A 26,451-nucleotide genomic window follows, 5' to 3' on the forward strand; every position below is an offset into this window, starting at 1 on the left:
AAAGTCTCTCCGAACGGGAGGATTTGCCCATAATAACCACGCTGGGCGGACCGGTTGGTGATCGTAGTATATGGTATAGTATATGGTAGTAGCACAGAGAACGCTGTAGCCCGTTATCCATTAGTCCCTTAAGTCGCCTCGTACGACACCCGTGGGAAGAGGAGGGGGGTGGACGACTGTATTCTGAACTGCTGTCACCAGACGGAACCTCCGTATTTATCTATCCTTGAGAGCCCGCTTCTTCGGTAACTCGTTGGTGGATGGTTTCCACGGATGACGGAAACGACGTTATTTGTGCATATCACCCTTTCCCTCTAACTGCACCTCACCCCGAGAGAGGTGCAGTAATATTGTTAAGGGTATAGATAATGGAGGGGAGCAGGTGGATGAGGATGGTGGAGGACGGTGTTTGGTGGCACGCTCTTGGACAGGCCTATGTCCAGCAGTGGACGCTTACAGGCTGATGGATGGATGGATACATCATGGAGAGATAAATCGATATGTAGCTTAATTATAGATCTGAGAATAAAAAATAGAATAGTAGACATAATACGTTTGTATGGAGAAGCGCGTAAGAAGCGTACTCTTAATCTGGGATATGGGCAAGTGGCGTGGTTGTCGCGATCACAGTAAAGCCTAATAAAGCCTTGCCCAGTAGGTAATTACCTAACAAGTCCGGTTAGCACTCGGAATGCCGCCGGGATTACATCGTTTAACACGAGCAATGACGATTAAATGCGCACTGACAGATGACAAAAAGGCGAGCATTGTACAATGTAAATGTCCCTTTCATTCAATTGAATAGGACCTGTTCTTTTTATGTCTCTGTTTTAATGTCCAGGAATAAACAAGTTGTAATTTATTGTAATTAGAGATGGAAGAGTTGGTTCTAAAGAATCGTGGTGCCGATTTGAAAAAACCGGCCAAGTGCGAGATTGACTCACGCACAAAGGGTTCCGTACTCGAGTATTTTTTCCCGACATTGTGTACGATAAATTAAAAACTATTTTGCATACAAATAAATAAAATCCTGTTTTAGAATATCCTTCAATCATGCCTCAACGAAGCAACAGATCGGCGTGATTTTTGCATGAATACCTATATTATGTAGTTAGAGAAAACGAGAATGCATAGACTACTCTTTATCTCGGAAAATTAAAGAGTTCCCACAGGATTTCAGAAACTTGTATCCACGCGAACGAAGTCACGGGCGTCAGCTAGTTCATTAGTATACGGCGGAAAAAATTCCTAAATCAAGACGTATTTCTTACTTCATTTTTACAAAATTCATTCTTAGTAACGAACTGGCGAACAAATTTCATAACTCGTCCAAATATCGCAATTTTACGAGAAATGAGTGCCCATGATGCTTTATGAATTCTTTACGCACAAAATACGTTAAAAGCCTGCGCGAGTAGAACCGCCTAAATATTCCGTTTTACCAAAAATAAAGCGTGTATCAAGAAAAAATTCTTGAGAAATTATTTACGTTTAAAAAAATATCCTTAGAAACATCGCAATACAAAAATATTATCATCAAAGAGTATTTTAAAAATCAAATTAAGAAAAAAAAGTCGTGGGCATCATCTACTAGGTATCTTTTTTTTCTCTCTCGTCTGGCTTTTCAAAGATTGGCCAATGTCAAGTTTGTAGTTATTTGTAACAAGTTAGGGAAACTATACAAGTATGGACTTCGTCTGTGTCGGCGTGGTGTCGGCGCTCGCCGACAGACGCACGGCACCCCTTTTAGAGTGTTTTCCAAACAGTGTTAACAAAAAAAAAAAAAACACTCCAAAAAGGCAGAGCACGCCCGCCAACACAGACGTAGTCCCTACTAGGTATCTTCTTCTTATTCTTGTCCTTATCCCACGCTAAAGCTGATTTCAAACTACGGAATATAATATATAAATATCGCTCACCCTACTTTTAAATGTCACTGTTCACTTTCCGTAGTTTGAAGGGTCGGCACAATATGTCTTCCTCTTCCACTCACTTCTGTCATCCGTCAACGCATTACCCACCCCTTTTACATTGGTACATAATATCCTCTTTCACGCAACCCATCCATCATTTTCATCCCTCCACTTGCTCATATTATGTGAGCCTATCAGCTTCTAGGCACCTACTATCTTAAATTTAAAATGGATGCAGCTTGTGTTCGAAAAATTTTAAATAACATGAAAAGAAAAAACAAAATAAAGCACATAAAACTGTATGTAACAATACGATATCTCTATATTTACTCGTAGCTATATTCAAATTCGTGGAAGTCCGTAAAAAAAACTGGAAAAATGCAAAATGATTTTGCTTTCTCATATCGCGTTTTGTCGGGGCCGTTGTCCCGCCTTGCTTTCCCCGTATTTGACGTTTCACTCCTACGTATCCTGCATTCTTAATAAAGAATTCGTGTATTATGATTTCTTTTTTAGTATTTTTCGTATATTTAACGTGAATAAAATATTTGGGATTGTTTGGTCTCACTTATCTTCAATATTTTGAGTTAGTTTTAGTTATAGTTTATTTACTTTTTATAAACCGATAGAGGATGCCCACGACTTCGTCTGCGTGGATTTAGGTTTTTAAAGATCCCGTGGGAACTGTTTGATTTTCCGGGATAAAATGCCTATGTCAATTACAGGGACGCAAGCTACCTCGGTAACAAATTTCATCGGTTAAGCGGATGGGTTTTTAGGAATCCCGTGGGAACTCTTTGATTTTCCGGGATAAAAAATATCTATGTCCGTCCCCGGGATATAAGCTAACCCTGTACCAAATTTCGTCAGAATCGGTTAAACTGTTGGGCCATAAAAAGGTAGCAGACAGACAGACAAACAGACACACTTTCGCATTTATAATATTAGTATGGATTTAATCATCTTACGTATACTATTTCTATAGTGAACTAAATACTGACTAACTAAAATCTTTTATTATAATCCGAGATAAAAAGTAGCATATGTCACTCTCCACTCACCTATTATATCCATGCAAAAATTCACGCCGATTTGTTGCTCGTTATGGCGTGATTGAAGTTCAAATCAATAAACAAACCAATAAACCAACAAACAAACACACTTTCGCATTTATATAATCATTATATTTCCACGACCTTAATAAAACCGATCTTTTGACGAAAAACTTAAATTGACGTGGGCTATCATCTATTTGGTAATATTTCTTCAATATGTATTAGGAATTTTGCTCCTAAGAATTTTACTTAATTTATTTGCGTGTAACATTACACGCCTACGGCCCGGGCTTAAAATTACCGCCTTAATTTTTTGCCACGGAGCTTCTCTGAAACAAATTGCACAAATCGCGAATTGATATGGAAGATTTTTCACTACTGACCAATCAAAAACACATATGCAGACTTCTGCACAGAAGTTTGTCTAACGAAAGTTCATATAATGGACGCTTAAAAGGCTTTTACGGCAGTCTATCCGTCACTAGCTCCACAGACATGTAGTTTAGTTCTCATTTGTATATTAACCAATCAAACTCGATCTAATTTTCTAGACACGTTCTAGAAAGTAATGTCTATGTCTGTGATTTGCCAGATTTTCGTAAAAATTACTAGTTTTAAAGTTACACGGGTTTAAAGGTTTCTGGAGACCGTGTGACTTTAAAACTGAATATTTTAACGGAAATCTGGAAACCACAGACATAATATATTAGTTCCTACTACGTATTAACAATCATTGAGTTTGATTAGTTAGTATTCTATTGTAAAGTAAGTAGTAAGTCTACTATAAAATACTTAAAGATTCATTTTGAAATTGAAGGGTACTATTGTTAGTCTTAATTGTAGTTTTTATTGTTAGTTTTAAGAATTATTGTACTTTTGGCTTATTGAGTAATTAATTTAATTATTATAGATTTTATGCAAGGAATGTCTTGGTTAAGTTTTTCTATTTAGAAGTTTTAGATTAAGCATGTTGAGTTAGCCTGTAAGTGAGTATACATTGAAGTTTATATAAGTCGTCATAATTACTTTTCTTTGTATACCGTTGGCTTCCTATTAAATAAAATAAAAATAAAAAATAATGAAAGCCAAATTACGTTTGCTTGGAGTACTAATAAACTCGTCTTAAATAAAATTTACAGTTTTTTTAAAAGTATGAATCACCAAATAATTGAATCAAAAACTTGCCACACACATACGTAAATTCATTAAGCTTACAACGCTTTTTTGACGTTAAAGTTTAAAAAAAAAAACAAAAAGTTTCACACGTAGTTTGGCAAAACTGTTGAAACTCGGTACGAAATTTGAATTTGGACGCAAAATTTTAAGTGTTTTGGTAAATTTCAGTAAGTCTGCAAATTCGGAAAAGCTGAATGTAGAGTACACCTTAACTCGTGCCATGGTTTATTCAATAGTTTGAGGTAACCACTCGTAAACAACTAATTTTGTGTGTGAGATGAGAGAGAGATAGTATGTGAGTTACAGGTTTTAGGGTTCCGTAACTCAAAAGGAAAAAGAAATCCTTATAGGGTCACTTCGTTGTCTGTCTGTCAGTCCGTCTGTCGTGTCTGTCAAGAAAACCTATAGGGTACTTTCGGTTGACCTAGAATCATGAAATTTGGAAGCACAAGTAATTATAAAACCAAAATCCGTGAATTTTTGGATGTAAGTAACATCACAAAAAAAAGGGTTTATGAACAACTAATTAGTATTTTCAATTTTCAAAGTAAGATAACTGTACTTACCGAGTGGGGTGCCTATCATAATATGAAAGGGCTTTACCTGTACATTCTGAAACAGATTTTTGTTTATTCTTATACATAATGGTTTTTATTTTTCGTGCAAAATGTAGAAAAAATACCCGAGTACGGAACCCTCGGTGCGCGAGTTTGACTCGCACTTGGTCGGTTTTGTTCAAACTTACTTCCTGCTTCACGGTTCCCGACTACCCTCTGACATTTGTAAAGTTATAATAACTTTGAAATTAGAAAACAGAAGTTCAAAGTTCGATAAAAAGAAGTGTTCCAAATAAATGTATTGGGAAAGTCATAGGTCATAGAAATAACATAAATATCTAGTATCTAAGATATTTTTTCCAAAAGCGTAGTCCTCAGAACATAGTGATATAAAGTCAAGTACATCATTCGCAGGGTCATTTGTTACTATGTACAATTGTACAATAGGTATATTATATCTTTCGACCCTTACAGAGGTTTTGATGCTTCAATTTATTTTTATCGCTGAATAAAATCTTTGCGCACATTTCTGACAAGTACCTAATTCTGATTTTTAATTATAAACGAAAATGTATTTTTAGGGGTTCCTGAGACGAAGGGTGTGAACGGGACCTACTACTACTATACTACGGTATTACTGAGCCACCGTTTTCCGTCCGTCCGTCCGTTTTCGTGCGTCCGTCAGCGGGCTGTATCTCGTTTACCGTAACAGATACAAGGTAGAGAGTTGAAATGTTCATATTATTTTATTCAAATACAAGTAAGCCCTTGTATGTAATATCACCTGGTGGTAAGTGATGATGCAATCTAGGGGTGGTAACTAGCCACGGCCGAAGCCTCTCACCAGACCAGACCAGAGAGACCTTGTCCCTGTCTTGAATGTGCAATAATCTTAACAAGAATATAACCGATCCAAATAAATTCGTCTTTAGATCGACCGTCCCGCAGTTTTTGTCTCATCTCGAAATGTCTCAACTTTGCCGAACAAAATGGCCTCATTGTGTAACTTTGGCAGAAATCAGGCCTATTCATCGGCATGATAATTTAAGAGAAAATTAATGAAAGAGGAATAATTAGGAACTCATTTTAATCAAAAAAAAATCCTGTCAAGTTACAGGCGAAATATGAATAAGTAATTCTTACTTAATTATATTATAGCATGATTTATAATTATTTTATTCCTCTGAAGACTCATTCTGCGTAATTTCAGGGACCAGAAAGTTAGTTATTCATTGTAATTAGTTTAGTAAAGTAACTTATTTTCATTAAAACACATTTTCTGTGGTTGTTTTGGCAAATATTTTGGGGCTCTAGTATAAATAAACCTAATAATGTGAGAAATAAAAGGCTAAGTAATTGAAGAAAAGTACTGAATACATACGTTTTAATATTTCTCGCTTTCGACGAAAGAATCCTGCTTTTTTACGCTTTTAAACAAATATCTGGCAACGCTGGTTAACGTCTCAAACCTCAAAATGTCATCAAAAAGACGACTCTAAACTCCACTCCATCTGTATGTGCTGACCTTTTTTGCATTTATAGTAGAATAAATTTGTATTATTCTTAAACTTACTCGAAATGTACTGCAGTGGATTTGTTTTAACGGAATTTTTTGGCTCTTTTTGTCTGACAGCGAGTTTGTTGCGGTTCGTTCGGTTCGCGCCGCGGTATCAAGGGTAGATGGAAAAACTGCAAACTATGGCACCTCTATTTTCTTTAAATTTAAAATATTTTTAGATTAAAACTTTAGTTTCATATTTTTAGTTATGTATGGGTTGCCTGGAAGAGATCACTACAGTGATAAGGCCACCCTTTGTTTGCAAATCTTTCCTGTATTTTATTATTTGTCATAGTTTTAAGCAAAAAAGTGTTTAAATAAATAAATAAATACATAAAATAAAACGTTTGAGTTGTTTTTGCGAACCCTTTATTTGCAATTTTGGTATTGCCTATTAGCCTCGGAATAGAAGTGAATGGAAAATTCATCAACATCTTCTACTCTTAAAAGTTATATTGTTTCTATCCTGCATTTGTATCATAATTAACTGACATGCCCCCGGCTTCGCTTGGAAGGAATTTCCAATCAAAAGCTCAATTAATAAACTTCATCCACGTGATATAATTCATTGTAGGTATAATAATCTATCCGAAAGATTTCAGAATCGTATCACTAGCCCCGGAGATTACCCTACATCCATACTTACTTATTTACCTCTTTATAATATGTAGAAGTACCTATTGATGTAAATTGGTGTTGATTATTTATGCTATTAAAATCGTTTAAATTATTATAATCAAAATAAATCGATCAGCGTTGATTGCTTGGTAATCAGTAAATTTAATATTATTTGATGATTGCCAATGGATTCGGACGAATAATTCGATCATATTCGCTATTATTCACTGGCTATTGTTGTAGCCGTCATTACCTGAATTCGTCACATTGGTGTCCAAATAATGAGGTCCCAGGTTTGTGTCCTAAAACCGAGACGAGAGTCGAAAAATTTTCAAAGCCAAATTAAAAAGTTTGCAATATTACACCCCCCGTACCTCAAGAGACTATGTACTCTCTTGAGGTGGGAAAGAAAAGCGTTAGAAGAAATAAAATAAGATCAAAATAGCAATCTTCGCTAAGAAGTAAGAACAAGTATCATTAGAAGCAGATACCTTAGTATTCCTCTCACGAGCGGAGCTAAAAGCCAATTTCTGTGAAAGGTCACTCGTATCGGATTCCTGAACCGAACCTGAGTATTTTGCTATGGCCGTATATTAAAGTGATTTTCCAGTTTTTTTCGTTTATCGACGCCTATACACAGAGTTGTGTTTGAGTATCTAGTTAAAAGTATTTTTAAAAGAAATTCTCCAGCATTATAAGGCTATACTTACGGGTGGGCGGTTAAATGACCGACTGGTCAAATAGCCGTCTCAACTCATCATACAAAATTGAACGTCAAAATTGACACGTCTTGTATTGTACTCATATCATTATCATCATCATCAACTCATCACCACCGGCTCACTGTACTGTAATAATAATATTATTATTTATAATACATTTCCTATTAATTTAAATAAAGTTCTAATTATAAGGGTAAGTAATTCCCCGTGAAATATAAATCATATTTCTGCAAAACGCTTCGTCTTCTCAAGATGAAAGCTAAAGTTTAGAAGTCCGAGAAAAATAAAAGGAAAACATATTTTAGCCGGCGAACACAAAACTCCAAATTAATTCGTGATCTTCAAAGCGAATTCCCTAAACGGTTTTCTTTGGATTTACACTAATCATAAACATAATTTGTAGTATGAGTTTAGTTTAGATTTAAAACGACATTCAATGTCGCGTCGAGGTCGAGTCCCTATTATATTGCCTATTATATGGCGAAAACATTTAAAATTAATCAACAATTTGCCTAAAATTTTATTGAAATAAAAATATGTACCTAATTAATTTGAACTTTAAAATAAAGTGCTCTGACTTGTAGATATGGAAAAGTAATTATTAACTAAATAAAGCTAATCTGATGATGCACCTCCTCTCAGAATGAGAAGGGTTTAATTACTTTAGTCCACCAAGCTGGTCAAGTGCACCTTTGAGAACATTATGGAGAACTTTCAGGCATGCAGGGTTCCTCACGATGTTCCTTTACCGTGCAAGCAAGTTATGTTCAGTTGCTTAGTACGCACATTACTGCGATAAGTTGGTTTCGTTCCCGGGTTTAAACTCCAGTTTCCAGAATAAGAGACCACCTTTCCCAGAATAATGGGGCACACAGAGAGGAAGAGAAGGCAAGAGGAGACGAGGAGGTCTTAACCACAAGACTACATCGCTTCATAACTCAAATCATAACCGTTAAAAGCTAGCAAGTGTAATCTATCTCAGTGAGAATTCACCGATTTTTATTTCTTCGCAATATTTAGGGCAAAAGCGATTTTTATATACAATCTACTTACCTAAAGCGCTGAGCACTTTTCATTTAAACATCGTGCAGCAAAACTTAATTCCGAACATCTTAAAACAGTATCAAGCGTGTCTTATTACTTAAACTTGCAGGTATATTTGTTATGCAAAGCCCGCTTAAGGCGGGGGCGTGCTCTCAGAATACATCTGGAATAAGCCTGGATTAGCGGCGACCGTTTGATTAACGCCGAGCAAGTCAAGTGTAACAGGCAGCGGTTTGTTCGTAACGATTGTGGAGTATTGTGGTTAATGTACCTCTTTAGTTATGCTGCCCTGGTACTCTCGAACCAATTAAATTATGAAAACGCGTCACTAAAATCGAAACTCATCATCATTCGACGATAGGTCTGTAGGGACTTCCCACACGCTACGGTTTTGCGCCGCCTGAATCCAGCGGCTCGCTGTGACTCGTTTGGTGCCATCTGTCCAGGGTGAGGGTATTCCAATGCTCTGCGTGAGACTGCCATTCTAGTATCTTGGGACCTCAACGTTTATCGGTTTTTCGAACTATATGCCCTGCCCAGCACTTCAACTTCGCAACCCGTTGAGTTATGTCAGTTATTCTGGTTCTACTACAGATCTCCTCATTTCTGATTTGATCACGTAGAGAAACTCCAAGCATACTCTCTTTATCACCCGCTGAGTGACTCAGGGCTTTCTTATGAGGCTCCAAATTTTTCAGATCCTTATGTCACTACTGACATAGACTAAGGCCAATTTTGGTGTGTATTATACAGAGTCGTATATTAAAGTTGTTTGAAACTGAGTACGTCACGAGAGTGACTCTATCGAGTGCCTTGTCATGCTTTACGAGAGGCAAGAAGGTCGCACATGCGATGAACAGACCAAAATGCGGTCCCTTGCACGAGTCACCCAGTGGTCACTACTTAGGGAGAAATGGCAAATGCTACTGAGGTGTATAACATCTGCCTCAAAGACCTCACTTCGTGCTGAGCACGGAAACCCTGCCAAGAGTGTGACGAAGAAGAAAACAGCAATTATTATCGCTCCCATTTACGAAGAAATGACAAGCATTGACACAATAAGTTGTTCAGGATTCGATGAGGAAAGCACCTGGCCAGCTTCCAACGTCTTGCCGAATTCAACCGCAAAGTATTAGAGATGCGTTCCAGCTACACAGTTAAGAAGCAATCTCACTTTGTATTGTGAAATTTCGTTACTCTATACAGAGTAAATTGGGTACTTTTGCCTACCAATTCTAGTATGGCTCTAGTAAATTCATAGCAGGTATAAATTCTAGGTAAACTATTCAATGGGTATCTTGCATAATTGCTAATAGGACTTTTTAACTTTATCTGAAGTCACAATGTTTTGAGTTCGCAGAAAAACCAGAAGCCCTTATAGATTCGCCCAGTTTTTTTGTCTATCTGTCACGGCCATTTTAAAAATACGCTATAATGGGCTTAGCAGTAGGAATAGGAAGTATTTATTGATGACCAACATAAAGTGATGTTTTGACAGTTTATACAGGGGGTATCTGTAAAATAAACACGCGTTTAAAGATCATTTTAAATTTTCGTGGTAAGATCGTAAGAGCTGCAACAGAGCTGAAATTATAAAAATCTGTTACCGGTACAAGAATTGATTAAAGAAGGTGGCGGGAAGTGGTCGAATGAGGAAGGCGGAGGAACGGGTGTAGTAGCGCTCTGGGAAAGAGGCCTACAAAGAGCAGTGGACGTGCACAAGCTGAAATGATAATGGTAATCGTAGAGGGTAGGTCCCTCGTACATCAATATTGATAACGATGACTATAAAGTATAAACTATAATATATAGCACGCGGACAGAGTTGAGGGTAAAAGCTAGTAAAACATCACACTTCACACTAATATTATAAAGGCGAAAGTTTGTATGTGTGTGTGTGTGTGTGTGTATGTTTGTTACTCCTTCACGCAAAAACTAATGGACGGATTGGGCTGAAATTTAGAATGGAGATAGATTATACCCTGGATTAGCACATAGGCTACTTTTTATCCCGGAAAATCAAAGAGTTCCCACGGGAATTTTAAAAAACCTACATCCACGCGAACGAAGTCGCGGGCATCGGCTAGTAAGTCATAAACCCCTTTATTGCTTTGATTTTAATAGGTCACAATATTCCAAATATAGCGAGGAGAAAAGTTTAATAAAACTGTATTAGCGCTGATATTTGATATCTCGATCGGAATACGCCATTTAATCATTTTCTTGTTAAATAAATTATGTAAGAAAATTTCCTTGAATCCGAGCCAGAGAGATGGAGCCATCTTGGAAATTGGTATGACTTGATATGGGCTTGGCAGAAACTGGGTTGGGTACGTATCTATTTGATTACTACTATTGGATGTATAATATTAATGAGATTCTTGATTAGTTGAATAAGTAATATATAATATATAACATATTTTGTCGGTTTTTTGAATAACAAAAATAATGCCATGTACATTCTACAAGATTATTAATAAATAAATAAAATAAATAAATATAGATTAGATCCAAACGGAAGATATTTGGAACATTATCCGTAGGTTAACGTTAATTTGAGGAAATCCCATCAAGCAAACCATTGCGGCGAGTTTATAAACCCCTGTAGTACCTATAAGACTGCGAGTAGGTCAATTTAAAGCTAGGGATATATTATCTCACGAACATGTAATGTTGGCACACACGCCATAATTTACCGGTATCTACGACACTAATGATGCATAGTTTGACTTTTTTATATAATACCTACTAGGCTCACAACTTCATCCGCGTGGATTAGGGTTTTTTGAAATTCCGTGGGAACTCTTTCATTAGTCAGGATAAAAAGTAGCCTATATCCTTCTGCAAGACGCAAGCTATATCCGAATCCAATTTCGTCCAATTGGGTTAAACGGATGAGTCGTGAAAACTAACAGATTGAGAGAGAGACACTTTCGCATTTATGATATTAGTATGGATTAGATATTCATGGAAGACGTTTTGAACGTTAGCTGTAAATCCCATCAAGCAATGAATATACATTGCAGCGAGTTAATGTATCCCTGTAGTACGAGACTGGGAGTGACTGAACCAAAGCCAGGGATATATTATCTCACGTACGTGTAATGGTGGCACACACGCCACAATTTACCGGTATTCGTGGCACGGACGTGCGCAGGTTGCCGTTTCTAATTTTACCGGGAAATTGACACCGAAATAAATAATATTGGGTTAGGAAGTGCCATATTGCGGTGTTTATGTATTGGCAACTGTTCTTAAGAGGGGTTTCTCCGTCACACGCTCCATACAAACGTAGTTCGTCTCTCATTGGAATACTAACCACTACTATACTAACCACTAACTATATTCAATGGAATTTTGTAGAAACGTTCCGGGAACTAATACCTATGCCTGTGGTTTTCCAGATTTCCGATAAAATATTCGGTTTCAAAGTTACGCCGATCTTAAAAATTCATAAACTACATATTTTTAGAAAAATCGAAAACACCACAGGCACAGATATTAGTTTCTAGAATTGTCTGCAAAATTTCATGGACTTTGGTTGCTTAATATTCAAATAAAATTGGGACTACGATTGTATGGAGTAAGTGACGGAGAGAGCCCTGTTAAGGAAATTGGCTTTAATCAATATTACAAATGCAAAAGTGTGTCTGTCTGTCTATCTGTCTGCGAGCTTTTCACGACCCATCTGTTTAATTGATTTTGACAAATTTTGGTACAAAGATAGCTTGCATCCCTGGGAAGGACATATTTTCCATCCCAGAAAATTAAAGAGCTTCCCACGGATATTTAAAAACCTAAATCCACGCAGACGAAGTCACGGACATTGCTTGTGTTTTATATTTGAAACTGCGACGGTAACTTAGAGGTTACGAACTAGGTTTTCACAAGGGTTCAAATTTAATAAAAACACAATAAATCGTTCTTGAGAAGTTATAAGCCTATCAAAGCGCCCGCAAATTTCACCGACAACAAAAAAAGCAATTATCCCTTTCGACGTTTAGACAATACCGTCAGCAAAACTCCTAGACGCAAAAACTTCCACAAAGACGAGAGTTCCAACAGTTTCCTGGAACAAAGGCTCCGTTTTGACATTGACGATTGATTTCCGTCTGAGCGCTCCGATTGTCTACGTAAATTCGCTTGGATTCACTGCGATTTTTATTTTATTTTTTTAGTTTGTAGATCAGAAGTTCGCAAATACACATACCACATCAGACAGACTTGAGCTGACTTAGCTGTAGGTAGTTTATAGACTAGACGTAATGTTTTCTTCTTATTATTACCAGAGACGCCTTTACAATACTGCCAATAATAAAATTGGTATGCCAATTGGTAAATGTAATAGAACCAAACTTAAGCTTATTTTAACTCAATATTAATGTTGTCACAATTTATCGCTGCCGTATCAAATAAATAAAATTGTTAAAAATAGTTCAGCATCTCAGGGAAAATGTAGTTTCCCTACCGTAAGATAGATGTCGTTGATTTAAGTTTACTTCGCGCGATTCATTAAATTAAGAAAGCGGGTACCGCCTACCGAGCCTAAAAATATTAGATAGTTCTGTCACAGTACAATTCCTTTGTTCTTACTAACAAGATCACTTAAGTAACATGTTTTCCAAATTAATATTACAGTGTCTTAGTGTTTAAAGCGATATGTGTATATAAAAATAGTTACAAATACAACAATAGTCAAACGAGATGTGAAACGAAATACTTGTACAAATAATACGTGAATTATAAATAGTGTTTTTACGAGAAAATAAACGTGTGTGATTACGAGTCAATGTATCATTTTCAACATGGTGCCGAAACCCGGGAAATTATTGTATATGTTATGAAGAATATTAATGTGTTACGGAGAATATTATTCAAATGTTAGGTTAGACAGAAATACAGTGTTAAGGAAACTAGAAGACAAACAATTTCACAAGGTTTGATGAACTTTAAAAACAGTGAGTAATAATCGAACATTTTTATAACCTATGACACCTAACATTTTGAAACTTGAAAAGTGAACTTTTAAACTTGGGAACTTTTTTTGGACATAAATTATAGTGAACCTAGAAAAATACCATATGCATTTTAACATGAATATTTTGTGAAGATTATTACATATAGTCCGGCCAAAGTAGACGTTCAAATGTGAAGATTAATAAAAATAGTCCGGTCAAATTAGGCATTCAAAATTGACTTTTACATTTTTTGTGAACTTTCAAAAAAAACAACTTTGGAACCCTTTTCGATAGTGATTTTGAACTTTAAAGATTATCCTTTTGCACTTTTTTGTGAACTTTTTAAACAAGTTTGGAAGTTTATTGGATGTGTTTTTTGGACTTTGAAGCTTAACTTTTTGCTATTTTACGGGAAGATTTTACAAACATTTAGTGAACTTTTTTGGAAGATACCTTTACTTTTTAACGCATACAATTATACTTTTTGAAATTAACCATGGAGTTAACAAGCCTAATAAAAGGTCAACAAGAGTTGTTTGAGCAGTTAAGAAAAGCTGAGCGTAATCTTAGGAAAGCCAACCAAGAGATGCGGTCAAAATATAGTTATTTGACTGCTAGAATGGAAGCGTTGGATAAGTTAGAAGATGCTTTTAGTCAAAATCACTTGGAGATTGTTGCAAAAGCCTCAACAGAGCAGACACTACAGTTACCATATTTTAAAGATGATATGCAGGACAACTTTCAGGAATTTTACTTACAATATAAAGCTCTTCTAAAGGAATATATAACACTTACAAATCCAACCACCATGACTACAAAGACGGCTACGAGTAGCACGAGTACAGTGACAAATGTGAACAGCTTAGAGGTTAAACTACCTAGGATTGAGCTTCCTAAATTTTCTGGGAAATATACCGAGTGGCAATCCTTTTTTGACATGTTTGTCTCACTTATACACGAGAATACCACACTTGCGCCAGTACAAAAATTACACTACTTAAAATCAAACTTATCAGGAGAACCAGAAATGTTATTGAGAAACTTTCCTACAACAGCTGCTAATTACATTGAAGCCTGGGAACAATTAACTAAACGCTACAACAACAAGAGGTATAACTGTAATTCAATCATGAAGACTTTATTTGGACAGAAAACTATACAGAATGAATCTGCCAGTGCCATCAGACTTTTGCTAGACACTACAACTTCTTGTTTGAAAGCACTCAATAATCTTAGCATCAAGACTGATCAGTGGAACGCTATAATCATTCACTTAGTAGTTTCAAAGTTGGATCATCAGTCTCATCGACAGTGGGAACAAGAAGTAAGTAAGACTTCAGAAGAGCTACCTACTTGGTCACAATTGGAAACATTTTTAGAAACAAGATTTAGAAGCTTGGAAATGATTGATAGTAAACAGACGAGCAGCACTAAACCAACACAAAAGAAGAACATACATCAAGAGGTAAAAACTAAGGCATTTCATTCTGCAATAGAAGAGAAAGTGAGCACTACTGAACCGACCTGCGCGATGTGTGATGGTTCACACTTCATTTATTACTGTGCTGAATTTAAGAAGTTACCTGTAATTGAGAGACAGAAGATAGCAGAAACGAAGAAGCTATGTTTCAATTGCATGGCGCCTACGCATCCTGTAGTTAGGTGTCACCAGAGAACTTCTTGTCGCCGATGCCGTCGAAAGCACCACACGGTGCTCCATTTCGAGAAAGAGGATAAGCAAGAGCACAGTACATCGAAACTAAACGAGAAACAGGCAGAACAACCTACCAACGATGAGACAACTGTGGTTGCTAATTTTTCTAGAGGCGATTTGAGGACTTACAATGTGTTGTTACCTACTGCTATTGTAAAAACTACACCCACAACCGGATCGCATGCTCTTAGAGCGTTGATAGATCAAGGCTCTCAAGCCTCTTTTGTTAGTGAAGATACTGTACAATTACTAGGTCTTAAGCGTACTAATGTTAATGAAAAGGTGTCAAGTTTGGGAGACGGTCAGTTAAGTATCAAACATGCGGTTAGTATTAAAGTTGAGTCACGTTACGAACCTGGAAAGAATATGACTGTTAATGCTTACGTTATAAAATCACTTACCTCTTTATTACCGTCACACGAAGTACATATCCCCGATTGGCTGGAGCTGAAAAACTTACCTCTCGCTGATCCTGGATTCGCATCGCCTGGAAAAGTTGATCTACTACTCGGTGCAGACGTGTATGGAGAAATATTACAGAAAGGATTTAAGAAGAGCCCGTATGGAAATCTTATAGCGCAGAACACTATATTTGGATGGATTGTATCTGGAAAAATGTCGAAAGATTTCCATAGTGAAACCATTACTAGTTTACATGTACAAATAAAGGAAGACAAGTTACGAAGAAATTGGGAAATAGATAACGAGATTAACACTACTGAGAGAAAAACAACTAGAGAAGAGAAACTTAGAGAAGAGAAACACAAGAAAAATACAATACGAGAAGATGGAAACCCAATAATGAGTTTACCGTTTAAAACTACTGAGCTGCAATGTCAAGATGGTAAATCATGTGACATTGATACGAGAAAAGTATATTCGTTAGAGAGAAACCTGAGAAATAATACTACACTCGCTGACGAACATACCACGTTGGAGAATTATGAACTTTGGAAGAGTGGACCTGATTTTCAATTTAAACGAGAGATTAATTTAAAGAAGATTATACACAAAGAAGAAAGAGTGAAAATCCCCACCAGACGAGTTGAATCAACCCTTACAGCTTTACGCTAATCAAGATCAAAAACACAATTACAACGAGGACATACTATTATTATCGTGTCAAACAGAGCGCTATACGCATTCTTCGTCCCTTGTTCAAAGAAAATGGAATTTCAAGAGTTGGTAAATGTCTGAGTCAGTTAAGGGTAATCTTAGTCAGCTAATTATTGGCACTCACACGAACATTCTAAATTATGGTCCTCGAAAAGTAACGAGTTCTACGAGATACAAATACAAGATATTGAGAGTACGTAAGAAAGAAGCAGGTGTTCGAAGAGGTAACGTTCAGGTGAGAAGAGTCGTCGGGGATTGTACACGAATTAGGGCATGCATTTATTTACGCGATACTTTTAGTAGTTCAAACACAACCCAGATGACCCTCTCCCATTAACACCTGGTCATTTTAGTATAAGTGAATTGTTATTAGATATTACTGATACAAACTACTTGGATCAAAACGTAAGTTTAGATAGAGAGAAACTGATCAATTATTTAATTGTTTTTGTTTTTAATTGTTTACAGAGTTTTGAACAACTTAATTCACATGACTAAACGGTGTCTTAGAATTTGAATACGAAATGTGGTATTAATAGAAACCAATATTTTACTTGTAAAATGGATTTTATGCAAAGTTGTAGACAATAGTGCTTCACCTGATGATGTGATGCGAGAATTTACATCTAAAAGAAGTTTTTTTTTAACAAACGTTTAGTTACTAAACTTTGTCTTTATTAACTGAGTCTTAGTAGCTCGATACACATTATCACGGTGGGCGGTTGTGCCAAACGATTTTTGAGTTAATTAAGTATACAGTTTCTTTAATTTTGATGTGGTTTACGAGAATGTAATTATCTTACTTTTACATTACTACGGAATACTAGAAAAAAAAAACGTTTCATTTTATAGTTACTTCTAAACTTTTGCTTTGAGTTACCATTTACATGAACTTTGATTTAGCTTAGCAGTGTGTAACTTACTAGAATTTTTTGGATTTACTTTTACAATAACTTTGTGTTTTACCTTACTTTTTACGTGGATTGTAACTGTCGTTATATCACGGTGGGCGGCTCAATGTTTTACATTGTACATTGGATGATATAATAATTACTTGTATTGTTTATTACTTTTTAGTACCTTGAACTATTTTTTGTGATTACGTTGAAGAACGAAGTTCTTGATGGGCGGAATGTTAAAAATAGTTCAGCATCTCAGGGAAAATGTAGTTTCCCTACCGTAAGATAGATGTCGTTGATTTAAGTTTACTTCGCGCGATTCATTAAATTAAGAAAGCGGGTACCGCCTACCGAGCCTAAAAATATTAGATAGTTCTGTCACAGTACAATTCCTTTGTTCTTACTAACAAGATCACTTAAGTAACATGTTTTCCAAATTAATATTACAGTGTCTTAGTGTTTAAAGCGATATGTGTATATAAAAATAGTTACAAATACAACAATAGTCAAACGAGATGTGAAACGAAATACTTGTACAAATAATACGTGAATTATAAATAGTGTTTTTACGAGAAAATAAACGTGTGTGATTACGAGTCAATGTATCATTTTCAACAAAAATAAAACTGAAATGAGATAAATATTTTTTTCAGCTACATTCTTCAATAACTCCTAGTAGCAAAACCTTCCACACAGACGAAAGTTCCAATCCTTTCCTGGAACAAAGGCTGCGTTTTGACATTGACGATTGATTTTCGACTGAGCGCTCCAATTGTCTACGAAATGTAGCTTTCACTGCGATTTTTCGTTTTTTTAGTTTGTTGATCAGAAATTCGCAAATACATAAACCACATACTATTCTTATACCGAACCACATAATAAATATAATACATGAACGATTAAAAAAATGAAGTTCACATTGGTTACCTACTTATACTTATTAGTTACTAGCTGTGCCCGCGACTTCGTTCGCGTGGAATAGTGACTTTTCGCGCTTTATATAACCACGGACGCTCAGGCGCGAGGCGCCGTGATTCTTTAAATTGACATAACTTTTTTATTTATGAACCGATTGACATGAAATAAACACTAAATCCTAAGTGAAGCTTACTACAATATATTAGTGAAAACCGTATCTAAATCGAATAAGCCGTTTCTGAGATTAGCGTGCACTAACACACAGACAAACAGACAAACAGACAAACAGACAAACAGACAAAAAAAATTAATTACAATTTCGGGTTCGGCATCGATATAATAACAACCCCTGCTACATTTTTTTTATATATTTCCATTGTACAGACACCACTTTTCTACAATTTTATTATATGTATAGATTTATATACCCCTTTCAAATCTTTCGAAAACTATTCTGTCTAAACGCTCCAGAATTTTTGCCTCCATACTTTAGATAAGAATGCCTGGTTGGCAAAAAGCATAAAATACCGAGCAATGGTTGGGTCGTTTACCGATAAGCAAAGGCCTTTTTGCGGGAACACTGAAAATTTTCGGAAAACTCCGGTTGAATTTTTGACTGTGGTTGCAAAAAAGAGTCTTTAATTAGGACACTAAGTATTAAATTTTTGTCCCAGTAGTTTGAGCTGCACGTTTGTATAATATATAAACGTATTGAAATTATCAATCAGTCAGATTTTCCTTTGATAAATATAGGTTATTGAAAAAGACATGATTCTACGTATTCATCAGTTACAGAGTTAATTAATGTTTACAATTCATCAGGCGTTCATTACTGAACGAATGTAATATCGCGAGAACTCCCTATGCGTGTAGGTAGGTATCTCGTTTAATAAGAAATTCTGTATTGATTTTATATCAATAACTGAGATAATTTATATTTTTAGGGTTCTGTAACTCAAAAGGAAAAAACGAACCCCTTATAGGATCACTTTGTTATTTGTCTGTCTGTCCGTATCTCCGTCTGTCTGTCGTGTCTGTCAAAAAAACCTATAGGGTTTCGTTGACCTAGAATTATGAAATGGCTTTCATATGATTTTTCATATGCTAGGTATCTGTGAAATGGTCTATATCTCTATAGACAATGCAGTGATTCTAGTGATGGATATTACCTAACTTACCGTATCACAAGATGGCGTAAAATAATAGTATATACCTAAGTTTAATATAACATAGTACATGTTCCTTCTAAGATAGTTAAAAGAATGTTTTAACCAATAACTACCCCCACTTCCCCTCAAACTAACCGTTAAACTTGCTTAAGTTAAGTTCGAATAGGAAGGTATAGTCTACAGACAAAGTTCGAATCTTCGAACAATTCAGTTACCCTCTTTTACTTTTGAACTTTCAAGGATCTGTAAAGCGGAAGATTCAAGCATTTTTAGGGTTACCTATCTCAAGAGAAAAACAGGAATCCTTATAAGATCACTTCGTTGTCTGCCCCACCCCGATCCAATCAAAACTCTCCGATCAAAACCCTTCTTTCCGTTGAACTGGAATCATGAAAGACAGGTAGCATGTCTTATAGCAAAAGTACAGTTCACGACAGTTAGGGAACTCTAACAAAACGTCGAGGCTTTGAAGTCACTGGCAGGCAAGAAACAGTTAAAAATTATTTTGCTATAATCCGCCAACAGAAAAAATCTGTATGGTCAAACATGCAGTTACAAGCTAAGCACCGCTTACCTCCCCAACCAAGCAATAAAGCCAAGTTCCCAAGCAAGCACTGCCACCACCATTCACATGCAACACCACACAAGACTTTTCCACTACTCTCGACGCACGTTTCGCCCCGACACCGGAGCATCCTCAGGAGATTTCGACTTTACAATGAGCTTGGCTTTATTGCTTGGTTGGGGAGGTAAGCGGTGCTTAGCTTATAACTGCATGTTTGACCATACAGATTTTTTCTGTTGGCGGATTATAGCAAAATAATTTTTAACTGTTTCTTGCTAAACATGAACTTCCGCAAAGTAACGCCTGATTCTATCCAATATTCACTGGCAGGCGTCAAACGTTAGTACATTTGACGCAGGCAGCCCTAAGGTAGTCCTACTTTTGTATGATTTCACGTCACCAAGCCTAATATGTGACATATTGATTCAGGATCAAATCGAGAGTTCCCTCACTCTAGTTCACCCTGGCAAAAGTAAATACAAAATCCGAATCCGAAAACCGTGCAGTTGTGGTAACATTACAAAAAAAAGTGGTATTGCTTGTACGATGGTACGAAACCCTTCGTGTGTGAGTCCGACTCACGCTTGGCCGGTTTTTCATAGACAATTCTAAAAAACTTTTGCTCCTGTTAGAATTTTAATATTGCACTTCCTTTGTGCTACAAACAAAGGATTTGCAATTAATACGAAATGCAAGTAGGTTATGTTATGTTTTTGAAAATATGCTTCAGTTCTTGTAGAAATGAGTCTGTCCAAATAGTCCGAAGATCCTTTTACAATATCTTCATTTCCTTAGACATTTTCTAAGGTGAATTGCAACCCACCCACTGAAAAAAAGCAACTGTTCAGGTCCATTTTTCATCCTTTGATGTGTGACAAAGATCAGCAAATTGCGATCATCCATCCAATTACTGACTAAAGTTAAAGTGGCTTAACTTGCGCAATATTGCAACATTTTTGCAAATATTCTTACCTTACCAGTATTTACTAGTACGTGAATAACATAAAAGATAATCATTTGCGTCAATTTTTATATCTTAAAAATGTAGGTAGATACGCAAAAACTAATATTAAAAAATACGTCTTCATACTACTAGAACAAAGATTAAACAGAACTGAAGTAAAATCCAAGCTTTTAGTTTTTTTTGCATCATTAGTGCACCAAAAAAACACTCACCGATAAAGAGTCCGAAAACCAGAAGTACAGTCATCTTGGAAGAAACTAAATTATCTCAAACACTTGACAACGGTCACTTATCATTTCACATTATAAATTCATAGATCGCCACCCATCACTCGTATGATTCACCAAAAAAACTCCATTCATACACTAAGCCATCTACTTCAACGGAGATCCTTTACGAAGTTTCGAAAAAAATTGTTTTAGCGCGATGTAACGCAGTGGAACACACGTCTGTCTCGCGCAGATGCTGCTTCCCGACTGCGGGACAGCATCCTTACCCCCTCCCTTTCCTCTATCCCCTTTCCACCCCTTATCACGATCCCGTAATTAGATAAATGTCATTGCTGTTGTCTGTGTTTTTTGCTTTTCCACGGAGTTTTCGTTCGTCGTAATAGACCTTAGTGGAGTCATTTGTGACTGTTTATTTGCCCCGTGCGGGTATAATCGACCCCGAGTGCGTGTTAGGGGTCCCGGAAAGAAAAAATATCGGCGGAACTGGTGGTTTACGAGATTATCTCTTGTTTTCAGGATGCTGTCTTTTCCGCCATTTTTAATCGGGTGTTTGTTTTTGTTTTGTAATTGTTTCGCTTTAGCAGTTTTTATAAGCGAGTTATATTCTACTCGAGTATTTGGTATTCTACTCGATTTTTAGGGTTCTATATCTTCAGAGAAGGATGGACCCAGAAGGAAGAACAATCGCGCCCTATTCTTAGAAAAAGTACTTAACAAATTAATTCTCTTCCACAATGCCACTATCTCTAGTCTCTACACATAAATCACCAGCTATATTATAAAGAGGAAAGTGCGTTTTGTTTGGTAGTTAAATGGTTTGTCGGTTTGTATTTCAATGACTTCGCAACGGGGCAATGGATTGATGTGATTTTTAGATGGATTTCAAAGGAAAGTGATACTTTATATCAAAAATTAAAGAGTTCCGTGGGATTTTCAAAAACTCAATGCACGCGAACGAAGTTGCGGCATCAAAACTTTATAACAAATCCTTTCCAAGGTTTTTATTGAAGTTATCCTTCACAAAGTGCACTTATAACTTGTTTATTTCAAAACATTGTTTCTACTCGTATTTTAATTTTATATTCCGTTATCTGACTAAACACAATTTTAAATTTTTCGCTTTTGCAATAAAAACAGCTTTAGCCGGCCAACTGATTTGTTGAAATTGTATAAATTGCAACAATAAATTTGGGTATTTTACCTGAAAGCAGAGTCGATGTATAATATTTTAAAACAGCACAACTGTATAAGCCATATTTTGTTTTATTTTCAGTCAAAAAAAGCTCAAACCAAATAGGATGCCAAAAAGCGATAACTGTGGATACAATGCCCACTTCATTGTGTTCATACGAATCTGTTCTGATGGCGAAGAAAAAATTGGATGTGGCTTCTTTATAAACTTATTTCTCACTTGTTGATCCGTCGCGACTTCGGACGGGGAGCCTATCTTTTCCGTAGAAAAATTTAGTTAATGTATAAAAATCCTTTTTAATAATCTCCCTGGCGCAGTGGTTAGCGCTGTGGTCTCATTAGGGGAAGGTCCCGCGATCGCTTCCCGGCAGGGGAAATTAGGGATTTTATAATTTCAAAATTTTCTCTGGTTTGGTTTGGTGGGAGGCTTTGATCGTGGCTAGTTACCATCCTACCGGCAAAATCCGTACCGCCAAGTGGTATACCGTTCCGGTACGATGCCGTGTAGAAACCAACAAGGGGTATGGGTTTAATAAAAACCGGCCAAGAGCGAGTGAGACTCGCACACGGAGGGTTCCGTACTCGGGTATTTTTCCAACATTTTGCACGATGAATGAAAAACATAAAAATAAATAAAAATCTGTTTTATAATGTACATGTAAAGCCCTTTCAAAGTACGAAACCCTAAAAAACTGCCATACCCCTTCTAGATTAGCCCGCTACCGTCTTAGACTGCATCATAACTTACCACCAGGTAAGATTGCCGTCATAGGGCTAAGTTTTATCTGAATGAAAGAGGTCGACTTATAAATGCATCATTACAGAATAATTTGTTAGCCAAAAACACTTTTGGTCTCAGTGATCGACGTTAGATGGATAAATTTTAGTACTAGAAAACGTTTATAATGCATAAATAACTAGATGTCACATTGTTACCGGGCTTTCGCACTTGCACGTGAATTAGCCATATTTCAAATTTCACGCCAGCTCCTGCTATCTGCCGCCATTCGTTATACAGGCTGCTCGATTCGCCGCAATTAAAGTACGCCTGATGTTCAACGTGTCACTTTGTTTCTTACTTTATATTACTTTTTTGCGTAGACTTTACGAAGTCTGTCTGAGTGACTCGTTCGCAACGCAACGCGAACGTCGAACACAAATTCTCATTAATGTGAACGCAGCTTTAATTTTCTTTTAATTTTGCACACTATGGAAATATTGTAATGTTCATCAGTTTTCACCTCCAATTTTAATATATGGCTACCTTCAAGTCTAGGGCATTTTCCAGACAAGCGTGCACCATCTTAGGCTGCATCATGACTTGCCAGCAGGTCGGATTGCAGCCCAGTGCTAGTTTGTAGATTTAAAAAAAACTACTCAAAAGCAGTACCCATCCATTTGAAATGTGAATCCACGTGAAATTGCCATATTTCAAATTTCACGCCAGCTCCTGCTATCTGCCGCCATTCATTATACAGGGGGCTCGATTCGCCGCAATTAAAGTACGCCTGATGTTCAACGTGTTACTTTGTTTCTTACTTTGTGTAGACTTTTGAGAACACTTTGGAAGATTTTGTCTCATACAATACACGTTTGTATTGATGCCAGCTATTGATTAATGCAGGTTTTATGCATGGCCGTTGTTTTGAAAAAAGAAAATGGCGGCCATGTAGGTAGGCTAGGCTCCATATGCAAATTTTAACTAGTGTGAACGCAGCTTTTATTTTGTTTTTATTACATTTGGGTGATGGTCTAGTGCCAAACTCTTCTCATTCTGAGGAGACCCGTGCTCATTAGTGAGCCAGCGATGATGAAACATAAGGTTGACTGTTTTAAACATTTGACACGTCTTCATTCAGACAGTTTCAAATGCATGGCTCGATTGGATCAGTCAATGCGTAATCAAAGGCAATTGTCAGAGGAGGCATTGTGTGGAGACAGTGCATGCCTAGCATATGCTATGAGGCTTAGCATCGAAGCATCATCCAAGCCTGCGCGACCAGTCACTACGAAGCGAAGGTCACGTCATTTGACGATCTCCCTGGTGTTGTGGTCTTATTAGAGGGAGGTCCCGGGTTCGATTCCTGGCAGGGGTTTGGAATTCTAAATTTCTGGTCTGGTCTGGTGGGAGGCTTCGTCCGTGGCTAGTTACCACCCTACCCGCAAAGCGGGTACCGCCAAGCGTTTTAGCGTTCCGGTACGATGCCGTGTAGAAACCAAAGGGGTATGGGTTTAACAAAAACTGCGATACCCATCGAGCATAGTCCGCTGCCATCTTAGACTGAATCATCAATTACCACCAGGTGAAATTGCAGTCAAGGGGGTTGTTTGTATCTGAATTAAAAAAAAACTAATAATAAACTAATATTTGGAATGGAAAATTAACCTTAAATACTAAAACCACCAGCCTCTTGAACCGATGATCTGAAGAAGGTGGCGGGAAGGAAGTGGATGTGGAAGGCAGATAGGACCGTGTGTGGTGGCGCGCTCTAAAAAAGGCGTTATATCCAGCACTGGACCATATTATAGGTTGAAGTAGGATGGATTGGATTGGATTGCTTGGAAGCTTAGTATCTCTTGTATAGGATAGCATAACTTACAAAAGGACGATAAGTAATTTATTTTAAAAACGCGTCATATTTATAATCATGCACAGTTCGCTCCGATATTGGGATAGAATTCGATTATGAATTCCATGCCTCGAATTATGGCTATTTTAGTCAGAATTCCGACACAATTCTCGGTTTTATGGGACAATGAACGAAACTAGGTTATATTTTGCCTCCAAATAATACAGTGAGTCGTAAATCAAAAGGGATTGTTGTGTGAAATTGATATTTTTGGTGCAATTACGCGTTAACTTTAGTAATTTCAAAATTAGGCATACATTTTTGATTAGGTGTTTTATTTTATATTATGTATAATGGATAAATAAAAATAATCTTTCATTTAGTGATGCTGGATATTACCACTACATCTTAGCAACCCGCTGTGGTATGTTGGTTACCCTGGTTCTTCTACTTATACTTAATTATCGTCATTTCTGATTTGAACACATCGAGAAATTCCAAGCGTAGTTCTCTCCAGCACCTGTGGTTCCACCCAGTGGTTCTGAGCTTTCTTATGATTCACTAGCTGACGCCCACGACTTCATCCGCGTGGATTTAGGTTTTTCAAAATCCCGGGGGAACTCTTTGATTTTCCGGGATAAAAAGTAGCCTATGTGCTAATTCAGGATATTATCTATCTCCATTCTGAATTTCAAATTCCAAATCCGTCCAGTGGTTTTTGCATGAAAGAGTAACAAACATACACATACACACAAACTTTCACCTTTATAATATTAGTGTGATTATGTCATCACTGACAACAGGCACTGTTTAAAGACTTTGGTCTTCAAGCACTAAGGAATTTCGGACGAGAAGACATCTAGAAGCTCATTGAGGTTGACCCTGATTGAGGTACTTACTCGAAGTTTAAAAGTGAAATAAGTTTTGTTCATACGTATTTTAGTGAGTTGACCAAGACTCAAATCTGTTACTTTTGTTATAATAATAAGCTTTGGTGAGTTTTCATTAGAAGGGGTAAAAATAATTACATTTTTGGCAGACAATCCAAACAGTTGATAGGGCCGAAAGAACAACAAAATAAAGTAAAGACATAAAATGTACAGATTTATTGATTACCCCATTGATATACTTCTAATAGGACAAGAAATGTTCAAAAATAAGCGCCTGAAGCGAAAATACGAAATAATGTATTCTATCTTGTTGAAAAGCCAATATTTTTGATAGCTGTCGTCACTACCGATAAGTCCACGGCTGGACATGGATTCCCACACTAAATGGTCTTGTTCCGCTTTGGCTGGAAGCGCCATGGGTTTCATTATTTGATGTCGTCTAATCACTGAATTGAGGTCTACCAATATTTTTGCCAACCTCCCTGGTGGATTAGTGAACGCTGTGGTCTTATTTAAGTAAGAGGTCCTAAGAACCGCAATATTCATCGTTCTTTCAAGTTGCGTATGATTATTCTTTTATTAAAAATATGACCTGCAACAGCTTATAATACAGGGCAAGATAAA

At 36.7% G+C, this 26,451-nt stretch overlaps 1 protein-coding gene across 1 annotated transcript in view; it reads right to left on the reverse strand.

Annotated features, from left to right (window-relative positions):
• Positions 1-21,410, reverse strand: part of LOC123872219 — a 42,779-nt gene extending 21,369 nt beyond the window's left edge. The window contains exon 1 of the mRNA XM_045916405.1: positions 21,159-21,410. Coding sequence (XP_045772361.1) covers positions 21,159-21,192 — 34 coding nt within the window. The 5' untranslated portion in view covers positions 21,193-21,410. The remainder of the gene's footprint in view (positions 1-21,158) is intronic.
• Positions 21,411-26,451: the final 5,041 nt, after the last annotated feature.

Source organism: Maniola jurtina, chromosome 14 (assembly GCF_905333055.1).
Source record: "Maniola jurtina chromosome 14, ilManJurt1.1, whole genome shotgun sequence".
Lineage (NCBI taxonomy): Eukaryota > Metazoa > Arthropoda > Insecta > Lepidoptera > Nymphalidae > Maniola > Maniola jurtina.